Source organism: Cyclopterus lumpus, chromosome 13 (assembly GCF_009769545.1).
Source record: "Cyclopterus lumpus isolate fCycLum1 chromosome 13, fCycLum1.pri, whole genome shotgun sequence".
NCBI lineage: Eukaryota > Metazoa > Chordata > Actinopteri > Perciformes > Cyclopteridae > Cyclopterus > Cyclopterus lumpus.
The window spans coordinates 21249221-21261364 of NC_046978.1; the positions used below are offsets into that span (position 1 = coordinate 21249221).

The 12144-nt window shown below is 41.9% G+C and overlaps 1 protein-coding gene across 1 annotated transcript; it reads right to left on the reverse strand.

The window, feature by feature from the left end:
• Positions 1-7573: 7573 nt before the first annotated feature.
• On the reverse strand, positions 7574-8524 carry LOC117741847 (olfactory receptor 11A1-like). The gene has a single exon (XM_034549079.1). The coding sequence runs from the start codon at positions 8522-8524 to the stop codon at positions 7574-7576; it is 951 nt and encodes a 316-aa protein (XP_034404970.1).
• Positions 8525-12144: the final 3620 nt, after the last annotated feature.

Here is a 12144-nt window from a genome sequence, read left to right on the forward strand (position 1 = left end):
AGTACTGTTGAAAGCCATGTAGTTCATTTCTCCAGCTTCAATAATGTGAAAATGCCTTGTGATTAACATGTCGGCCTATGTAATCTGAGGACTAAACAATAATATGGGAACAAAAGTTTGAATCTTTGAGTGGCAAATTGTCAAGTTTGTAATTTTTTGACTTTGCAAAAAGGATGCATCTGGAGATACAAGATGAATTGTGCCTTAAAACAATTTTTACAATTGTAGAAATTGTGGGGTTGTTGCTTTCTCAGTGGTAGTATTAGAAATACACTCTGAATAAAGTCCTGTCCTGAACAGCTTTTTGAATAAAGGGACTCTTCCAGTTCCTGACAAGTAAATGTGTCGCACATTGTAGACAGCTGGACCAGACAGACAATAACATAATCTTTCCATATGTAAAGAAGTCTTTGAAGCCTTATGTTGCCTTTTTATTTTGCATTTGTGTTTATTTGATACATTGTTTTCTCTTACTCTAGTATATGAAGCAGTTTGAATTGAAGATGTTGCACAAATAGTCCAATAAACATAAACGAAATACAAGTTGTTCTGGTGACACTTTCTATTACACCCATGTCTATAAAACATTAAACATACTTAAAATATACTTAAGATATTTAGAATACTATACGCATAATTATTTACATTAGATAGCATTTTATGAAGAATTTTAAAGTCATAAGCCAATAGAAAGGGATAAATTGGCATGGCACATATCATAGGCAGATAAAAAACAGGGCATGTTATTTTATAGGGGAAAAACAGCCCAAATATAAAAACTAACCAGAATCACCACCAAAATGCAAATCACGACTGGGACCACTATGTGCACATTTTGTGCTTAAAAAAAGAAATCTTCCTGTGCCGAGAATTTGGCATTTTACCTTCATTTCAAACATTTTATCCGGTCAGAAGCATGGCAGCTGGCCCAGACTCTGTTTCTCCCTCCACCTTGAAGCACTATGCTGACCAGCTGTCTCCGATGTTCAGACATCTCCAACACCTCCCTGGAGACATGCCACGTTCACCGACCCACTCCTGGACCCCCTGCAGTTCGTCTACATTCCACATAGGACCAAGCACTCTACTCCTCCATCAGTGAGTCCTTCCTCTGCTCCTCCATCAGTGAGTCCATCCTCTGCTCCTCCATCAGTGAGTCCTTCCTCTAGTCCTCCATCAGTGAGTCCATCCTCTAGTCCTCCATCAGTGAGTCCTTTCTCTGCTCCTCCATCAGTGAGTCCATCCTCTACTCCTCCATCACTGAGTCCTTCCTCTACTCCTCCATCACTGAGTCCTTCTTCTACTCCTCCATCACTGAGTCCTTCTTCTACTCCTCCATCAGTGAGTCCTTCCTCTACTCCTCCATCAGTGAGTCCTTCCTCTACTCCTCCATCAGTGAGTCCTTCCTCTACTCCTCCATCAGTGAGTCCTTCCTCTACTCATCCATCAGTGAGTCCATCTTCTACTCCATCAGTGAGTCCATCCTCTACTCCTCCATCAGTGAGTCCATCCTCTACTCCTCCATCAGTGAGTCCATCCTCTACTCCTCCATCAGTGAGTCCATCCTCTACTCCTCCATCAGTGAGTCCATCTTCTACTCCTCCATCACTGAGTCCATCTTCTACTCCTCCATCAGTGAGTCCATCTTCTACTCCTCCATCACTGAGTCCATCCTCTACTCCTCCATCAGTGAGTCCTTTCTCTACTCCTCTATCAGTGAGTCCATCCTCTACTCCTCCATCAGTGAGTCCATCCTCTACTCCTCCATCAGTGAGTCCTTCCTCTACTCCTCCATCACTGAGTCCATCTTCTACTCCTCCATCAGTGAGTCCATCCTCTACTCCAGTGATTCTTAACCATGGGGCCGTGGCCAACTTTCAGTTTTGCACCCGTCGGCCCGCATAAGTTATCAATTGAAGACACCAGAGGTAGTAGTACTGTTATCCATGAGACGCTCAGTTACAATATAAGTGGGTTAGATGCACGGCTCCGCACCATCGAAGCTCAGGCGTTAGTTACGTTAGTTAGCCCACCCCCTCCCATAGCCGGTGCGGACCAGCTAGCGGTAGGTGCTGTTAGCTCTTCCCCGGCATATATATATATATATATACATATATATATATGTATATATATATATAGTTACGCACCCTTAACCTTAACTCTATAGAGACTGTGTCTGTCCCACGGCCACTTAAATTAATTAAATCAAAAGTAACCAGAAGAGGAGTCATACAAAATAACCTCATAAAGGTTAACATCACTACTGCCACAGTGCAACAAAACAGGATAATTAAATGTGGACTCCTAAATATTAGATCTCTGTTATCTAAAGCTGTATTAGTAAATGATTTAATATCAGACAATCACATTGATTTATTGTGTCTTACTGAAACCTGGCTGAGCCATGAAGACCTAAATGAATCAACTCCTCCAAGTCATATTAATACTCACATTCCTCGAGGCACCGGCCGAGGAGGTGGAGTAGCAGCCATCTTTGACTCAAGCCTATTAATGAATCCTAAACCTAAACTAAACTACAACTCATTTGAAAGCCTTGTTCTTAGTCTTTCACATCCAACCTGGAAAACATTACAGCCAATTCTATTTGTTATACTGTACCGGCCACCAGGTCCATATTCAGAATTTATATATGAATTTTCAGAGTGTTTATCAAGTTTAGTCCTTAAAACTGATAAGGTTATTATTGTAGGAGATTTTAATATTCATGTGGATATTGATAATGATTGCCTTAGTGCTGCATTTATCTCATTGTTGGACTCGATTGGCTTCTGTCAGAGTACAGAAACCCACTCACTGCTTTGGCCACACCCTCCACCTTGTTCTTACATATGGCATTGACATTGAGCATTTGGAGGTCTTCCCACAGAACCCTCTTCTGTCAGACCATTACCTCATAACTTTTGAGTTTATACTCCCGGAGTGTGCAATGTTAGTCAAAAGTTTCTACACCAGATGTCTAACTGACAGTGCTGTAGCTACATTTAAAGAAGAGATTCCTTCTGCATTTGATTCAATACCACGTCTCAATGTGACGGAGGACTCCTGTGCTAACTTTAGTCCGTCCCAGATTGATCATCTTGTCGATAGTGCTACAGGCTCACTGAGAATGACACTAGACTCGATAGCCCCACTGAAGAAAAAGACAGTGAGGCAAAGGAGGTTTGCTCCCTGGTAGAACCCTCAGACCCGCGACCTAAAGCAAACTTCACGAAAGCTTTAAAGCATATGGCGTTCCACCAATCTGGAAGAATCACGCTTAGTTTGGCGAGATAGTCTTAAAACATATAAAAAGGCTCTCCGTAATGCCAGAGCAGCCTATTACTCATCAGTAATAGAGAAAAATAAGAACAACCCCAGGGTTCTCTTTAGCCCTGTAGCCAGGCTGACAGAGAGTCACAGCTCTGTGGAGCCGTGTATTCCTATAGACCTCAGTAGTAATGACTTCATGAACTTCTTCAATGAAAAGATTTGAACTATTAGAGTCAAGATTGATGATCTCTTGCCCTTAACTACTACCGATCTGTCATCAAGAGGAGTGGCCTTGGAAACGGCTGTATGCCCTGGTGTATATTTGGATAGCTTTTCTCCCATTAACCTAGACCAATTGTCCTCAACGGTTTCTACTTCTAAACCGTCTACCTGTCTCTTAGACCCCATCCCAACGAGGCTGCTTAAAGACGTGTTGCCTTTAATTGGCACCTCTCTGCTGGATATTGTTAATGTGTCTTTGCTAACAGGCCATGTACCACATTCCTTCAAAGTAGCTGTAATTAAACCTCTCCTGAAGAAGACCACTCTTAATCCAGAGGTGTTGGCTAACTACAGACCGATCTCTAACCTTCCCTTCCTCTCTAAGATCCTTGAGAAAGTAGTCGCAAATCAGTTGTGTGACTTTCTACATCAGAATAGTTTATTTGAGGAGTTTCAGTCAGGATTTAGAAAACACCACAGCACAGAGACAGCACTGGTGAAAATTACAAATGACCTCCTAATTGCATCAGATAAAGGACTCATCTCTGTACTGGTCTTGTTAGACCTTAGTGCTGATAAAGGACTCATCTCTGTACTGGTCTTGTTAGACCTTAGTGCTGATGGACTCATCTCTGTACTGGTCTTGTGAGACCTTAGTGCTGATAAAGGACTCATCTCTGTACTGGTCTTGTTAGACCTTAGTGCTGATAAAGGACTCATCTCTGTACTGGTCTTGTTAGACCTTAGTGCTGATAAAGGACTCATGTCTGTACTGGTCTTGTTAGACCTTAGTGCTGATAAAGGACTCATCTCCGTACTGGTATTATTAGACCTTAGTGCTGCGTTCGACACCATTGATCATGACATCCTATTACAGAGACTGGATCAGTCGATTGGCATTTCAGGTACCGCACTAAGTTGGTTTAAATCCTATTTATCAGATCGATCTCAAGTTGTATTTGTAAACGATGAAGCCTCAATGACCACCAACGTTAATCACAGAGTTCCACAAGGTTCTGTGCTTGGACCAATTGGACTTTGTACCAGACTTCCTCCTTCTCGGGGTAAGACGACCATTCTCACCATAGTCGATGTGCCCCTACCTAAACTCCTTACAGCCGCTGAAACTGCCGACCTCCTGGTTAACAACGTGGTCCGGCTCCATGGAATCCAAATCAACATTGTCTCCGACCGTGCACCACAGTTTACGTCACAGTTATGGAAGGCTTTCTGTCGAGCTATTCGGGCGTCTGTCAGTATCTCGTCAGGATATCATCCACCTCCAATCTTCGTCGGTGTAACAGGTGTGTTTGGCTCTACTATGATCTACCGAACATAACAAACGAGAACCTCCAAGAAATCTTACTCCCCGTTACATTGGGCCTTTCATGATAGACGCCATCATTAACCCTTCTGCCATTAGACTAAAACTACCTGCCTCCTTGAGGATTGTTCGCCTGTTGGGCGTCTTGTTGTATGTGCAGCTTTACATTCAGAATATAAATAAATGTCTTTGTGATGATCACATTGCGTCATGTTTTTACTTGTTCAACTGTAAGTGGATTTGATTTAGTTATTGAATACAAATCAAACCAAGAGGGAGATCAGTTAGTTAAACCAATACAGTGTTACTATTGGAATGGGCCCCGGACCACTCTATACTTGAAAAGTTAGGCCCCGAGGTAAAAAAGGTTAAGAACTACTCATCTAGACCTCCATCATTGAGTCCATCCTCTGCTCCTATGTTTGCCTCCAGGACTCTGAAGCGGGCAAGAAAGATTCTAGCCGACCGCTTTCACCCTGCACACAAACTGTCCATCAGGAGCAAGACCTCATGGCTCATCAGGACCAAGACCTCACGGCTCATCAGGACCAAGACCTCACGGCTCATCAGGACCAAGACCTCACGGCTCATCAGGACCAAGATCTCACGGCTCATCAGGACCAAGACCTCACGGCTCATCAGGACCAAGATCTCACGGCTCATCAGGACCAAGACCTCACGGCTCATCAGGACCAAGACCTCATGGCTCATCAGGACCAAGACCTCACGGCTCATCAGGACCAAGACCTCACAGCTCATCAGGACCAAGATCTCAGGCCACAAGAACAGTTTCTTTACAGCTGCACTCGGGTTTATCAACAAAGACCAAGTCCCCCACTTTGACTCAGGACTATTACTTACAGTTACACACCTTTAGACACCTTTTCTCTTTTAATATACACTTGACATTTTAACAATATACTTTTAACATACTCTTATTTCTTTGTTTATCATATTTGATTTTAAAAGTTCATATATTTAAATTAGGTCTTGTACTATCGCACTATATTTATTGACTGTTGTCAGCAGCGAGCAGAACTGCTGACTGAGGATATTTTCAGATGGTGGAAGGGACACTTTGGAGGTCCTTCTGAACCCATCTGACTCGTCCTCCAGGAGGGAGAGCTGGGTGACTGGGAAAGTCTTGTCAATATCTCTGGTGTTAGTCAAAAAGCTCCACAGTAGCAACGGGTGGATGAGATTGAACATGAAATAATGAAGGCTCTGGACAATAGTGAGCATCTGGGTGACACCCTTTGTCAGTGTCACATGGAGGTCAGGGACAGCAGCTGTGGACTGGCAGAGCTAATGGGGGTTCTCATTTTGGCCTATCCATTCATGGGTTGTGTCGCTCCCAGTATTGCAATAGGAAACTATACTGAAGCTGTTACTACATGTGTCATTATTCTTCTTCTGTTACACCAAACATCAGAAATTAAGATTTTTAAATGAAGCTCATACTGCACTATATCCAAAACAAACAATACGAAGTGATTCAGAACTTGACACTTCAGAACTTGACACCATCATCAATGATCCTCCTCAAATTGTCATGTCCACTGTCATGTTAAGTTAGTCAGTCTTGTGTCCATGTTGTCTCGTGATTTCCTGTTTTTATTTTGAAAGTCAACTTTCCTCTTGTTTCAGGCAACTTGTTCCTTCCCCTGTGTGTTTCCCCTCTGGTCTGATTATCTGCCTCGCTCCTGATTGTTTCCACCTGTGCCCTCACCATGTGTATATATTGCCTGCGTCTCCCTTTGTTCTGGGCCAGTTCGGCTTGTCTTTTGTGCCAGAGAACCAGCCATTTTCATAGAATTCACCAGGTCACGATTTTATGTTACTTTATTCATGTAGATTTTCTGTTTGTTTGTTTCCAGTTAATTAAAACTGAGATTTTTGTTACTTTGCTTTGAGTCGTGCATTTGGGTTCTAGTCTTTGTTCGGTCATGACACAAATTTAAGAAACATCAATAACTTTTGCACCGCTTCACTTTATATACACTGTATACACTTTGCTTTCTAATTTTATTTTCTTTATTTAAATTCTTAACAGTAATATGCCCTGCTATTTTATTTCATTGTATTGTATATATTGTAAACATGCTTGCTGCTGCTACAAATAAATTTCCCCTACATGAATAAACTATCTAATCTAATCAACAGTCTACCTGGCTCTGCTTGCACATCTCAACTTTTAAGACTAAAGTTCAATTCAATTCAGTTCATTTTGTAGAGCCCAAAATCACATTACAAACTCCCCTCAGAGGGCTTTACAATCTGTACACATACAACATCCCTGACCTTTGACCTCACATCGGATCAGGAACAACTCCCAAATAACAGAAAGCCCTTTGAGGGTAAGAAAGGGAAGAAACCTTCATCCTGTCTGTTTATTTAACATCATAAAGACATCAAATATACTATCAACTTTTGCACCACATTGTAATTCAATTGTATGAACAGCTTAATATCACAAAGACCAAATTTATTTGAATTTAACACCAGCTACATAAAAAGGAAGTTGCTGTGTTAAATACGTTATATTTACTGATTGTCTCTGTCAATATAAGTAAAGGTGTGTATTGCTGTGTAAACATTTAGGTGAAACAATTTGTCTCTGGATTCATGAATAAAAGGAATCATTTGGATGAAGAAAACATTTAAATAACCATTATGAACAATGCCAATATTTTTCCAATCAGTTGAATGATTTTAATCTGCACGTTTCAAAAGAGGACATAATGTATGATTTAATGTCTACATCGTATCTTTGCGACAGGTGAACATTTTATAACAAAGGATACGTTTACATGTATTCCTTATTTTAGACATTTGCAATCCAAACATGATGGGATTCAAAAGTGGCTGAATGATGAGAAAATACAGTGAGAGGATGATTCGCAGCAGTCTGGGTACATTGGTCATATCAAATCTACTCTGAATGATTTCAAAGAAGCAGCCAAAGGAGAAGTTGAGCAGGGAAGCGAGGTGAGGTGTGCAGGTACTGACTGCTCTCTGTCTGGTCTGTTTAGAACCACAGAAACAAATCTTAAGGATCCTCATGTACGAGAAAAGGATTGGAAGCAGAGGAACTAAAATGGTGAGAATAATACCAAAAAGTCCATAAATGTTATTCACTTGAGTGTCAGAACAGGCCAACTTAACAACAAGGTAGTTACTGCAAATTAGACTGTTTATGATGTTTCCACAAAATGTCAAACGGATGTTTAAGGATAAAGTAATTAAGAATTTTACAAAAGAATAAAACCATATTACTGCAATAAAGACAACCGCTTTGTTAAAAGTCATAAGTGTGTTATATTGTAGAGGATAACAGATAGCAAGAAATCTGTCATAAGACATCACGGCTAAATTTAACAATTCTACACCTCCATAAGTGTACAAACAGAAGATCTGCAGGAAACAAAGTGGAGCAGAAACATTGTGAATGTCAGAGAGGATCTGAACCAGAAGGAATGGAAACAACCCTGAACTACCATACAGTTCATTTACAAACAGGCTGCAGAGAAAAAGGTACATAGGTTCATGTAAGCTTCTGTTCATACAGATCACCACTATAAGAGATATGTTGACAATAACTATAACAATGTATAACATTGCAGTTAACATAAAATACAAGTACTTCAAATTTCCAACGTGCTCATAAGCTCCAAGAATGAAGTAAGATAAAGTTGAATTTACCTTCATTCTAGTTTTAGATGACAGAACTAATGGTAACAAGTTTCACTTCTCAATTATCAAACTGCATCATTTGATTTAATCAAAATCAGTGTTCTAAATAACACTGTATTCATAGCTGAAAACACAGTGTCACGGTTTTAGTTGATAATGGTCAAGCAAAGACCAAAGAAGAACTCATAAGCAGCAATACTTACAATTTACTTCCCAGCCTCAATTAATACACAAATACATTTAAAATAGACTTCTTAATTGACACAAAAGCATTCATTCTACACAAATAAATGTTTGAAACCGGCAGATTAGCGGACTGCCAATGCTGCTTGGATATCTGCTGTTTATACCTCTGCATGGGAAGGAAGGGCTTATCAACACCAGTCCCACCTCAGGTGTTCAGAGGACTTGTTGTACCGCCCAGTCCTGTGAGAAGGGGTGAGGTGATGGAGTTCTTGGAATGTTCTCCTCCTATACAGTTCAGCACCAATCCAAGGTCAGGATGACGCAAACCTGTCACGAAATCTTTGTATTAAAAGGCCGAACTTCGCTTGGGAGGGAGAGTGCTTCTCCTGCCAACTTGTTTGTTGGCAGAGCGACTCCCTGGTGATTGCAATTGCAGCGCTTGTACTTGTAACCAGAATAATGATTCATCTTGATTTTGGAAGTTGTTTGACAGTTATTAGATACACCATTCTACCTGATCACACGTAAAGTAAAAGCACATATTTCCACTGGGTTTTTAAGAGGGAAAGAGAATAAGTGTCCACTGGTAGGGATTTAGGTAAAAGAATAAAGAGTTTAATTTGAGTCTGAGACCATACTCTCTCCCTCCCGTGTGGTGGTTGCGGTCACATGGGTAGTTGAGTCTCTCGTCCGAGAGGCCCAGTGCTCTCATCCGGACCCAGACAACGGTCCCCTAAACCGTCTGTTTGTGCCTGACACTGTCCGATCACAAGTCTTACAATGGGGGCATTCCTCCCGGTTGGCCTGCCACCCTGGGTTCCACCTGACCCTCGCTTTCATAAGACAGCGGTTCTGGTGGCCATCCATGTACCAAGACACCTGGGTCTTCGTTTCAGCCTGCTCAGTCTGTGCCCGCAACAAGGCTTCCCACCAACCTCCGGCAGGCCATTTGTGCCCTTTGACTATTCCCCACCGCCCCTGGCATTGCGTTGCATCACGGCTCGCCACCCTTCCTTCTGGTCCACACACTTGCCGTGGGTTGAGTATGCCCATAACTCCCTGATCAGCTCCGCCACAGGCATGTCCCCCTTCCATGGCCTCCTTGGGATACCAAACGCCTCTGTTTCAAAGACCAGGAAGAGGAAGTGGCGGTGCCCTCTGTTCAAGCAGGTCTTCGTAGGTGCCGGCGGATTTGGAAGGATATCCGGTCTGCGCTCCTCCATTCAGTCGCTCGCACCAGGCACTTGGCGCCGAATCCCTGTACCCGCCTATCGCCCTGATCAGAAAGTGTGGCTCTCTTCACGGGACTTGCCCCTTCAAATCGAGTCCCACAAACTGGGACCCCGCTTCATTGGACCCTATGAGGTGGATAAGATCATCAATCCCTCTGCGGTCCGGCTCAAACTCCCGTCCGCATTAAAGGTGGACCCAACCTTCCATGTCTCCCTACTCAAACCGGTGTCCTCCAGTCCACTGTCCCCTCCTGCTCCTGATTATTGCACCATTTCCAGTGGTACTTCGACTCTCGGCCTTACTAAAACGTACTTTACATTTTGTTTGTGATTTCCTGCTAACCCCTGTTCCCTTTGCACAGGAATCCTGTACCTGCATTTCCGCCCAGCCACCGCCGCTCATGCCTCCTCACCACTCCATCTACGCTCTTCCCTACCATCTCATCAGTTCTGTCCAATAAACTGTTTACCTCCACCCAACCTTGCCTCCCCGTGTCTGCGCTTGGGTCCGGCAAAACCGAACCCTCACAGATATGTTATTGTTACTGGACAACTCTGGCTAATCCTGTGATTTTGGTAAACCTGTATGCCCCTAACTGCGATGACTGCAATACCTAAGCTTGACAATGGATTGCATATAATTGGAGGTGATTTTAATCTCGTGCTTGATGTCACCTTGGGTAGGTCATCCCAGAAGCCTCAGAACCTTCCAAGTCGGCTGGAGTTGTGAACGATTTCATGCATAAGTGTGGCCTCTCAGATATTTGGAGGTTTAAGTTTCCCAACACCAGAGCTTACTCTTTTTCCTCAAATATTCATCATAACGAAACCTGCATGGACTATTTCTTACTCGATAATAGACTGCTGCCTAAGGTTAAGTCCTGCTTGTATAATAGGCTCACAGTGCCATTCTATTTGATTTAGACCTCCCAAAATTTGGAGATAAATCTAGTAGAATACTGGCTATTGAAGCCCGCCAATTGGCTACATCCCGCAATATCACAATGATTCAAACAGACACAGGGGAAATGTTGATAGATCATAATGACATAAATAAAGCCATTTTACAATTCTATTTTAACATTTACACCTCAGAACTTAGAAACAACCTCGGCCCCTTATGTTTCTTCTTGGATAATTTGACTATCCCTACCGTATCAGAGGAACAAAACATCAACTTAGGTGCTGAAATTATCATGGCCATAAAATCTATGCAGAGCAACAAGTCACCAGGCCCGGACGGGTTTACAACGGAATTCTATAAAAAGTTCTCCTATCAGCTATCAGCTGGCACCAACTCTTAAGAAGTTCTCCCTATAACAATGAGGCAGGCCTCGATATCACTACTGGCTAAGAAGGATAAAGACCCGGTATTCTACTCATCTTATTGCCCCATATCCCTACGTAATGTAGATTTTAACCTTTTAAAAACCATGGGCCCCAATTGGGGGCCGATTTACACATTATAGTTAGACTGTGTGAAACATTACAATAAACACGAGTAAATATATTGATGTTATACATCAAATTAAACAAGACAACTTGGGCTACAAGAATCAGTAAGCCATTTCCACACAACTCAAACTGAAAGAATGATTAAAATATCACAGTCATCATTTTGTCAGGAGTCAGCCCACTCAGCACGTTTTTAGAACTAGCAACCCGTAGCTCGGTGCGATCAGAAAAAGCCAGATAGCAAGAGCAAGATGATTTAACACAGATTCTAAACATATTTAGAAAAATCCTTCTGCACCAAAGCATCACCGAGATGTGAGCCAAAGAACACAGCAACATGAATCGCGTTAGTCACAAATGTTGCTTATCTTTGGCTTTAAAAAAAAGAAAGAAAAAAAAAAAAATGTTCTTCTTCAAATCAACAAAGACTGCTGTATTTGATGTATTGAACACCATAAGTAATATACAAGTGAAATATATGGTTTTGTATATGAGAAAATTCAAATTGCACAGATGGTGCCCAAATGCCCATTTCGCCTAATTAATCTGTACTAAAAGCTCTCTAACTTTGTTCTGCTTTACTTTTTCAAAATCAAACTTTGCAGAGAGTCTGGTCCCATAGTGTGCTATGACCTCTGTGGTGTTTGACCTTTGCTCTGCATCCTACCAAGAGATAATTATTCTGAAAGTGCTTTTTCTTTCTAGGCAAACCTGAAAATTCAACTTTTGCTGTCTTTCATCTTTATTTACTCTTAACCAGTA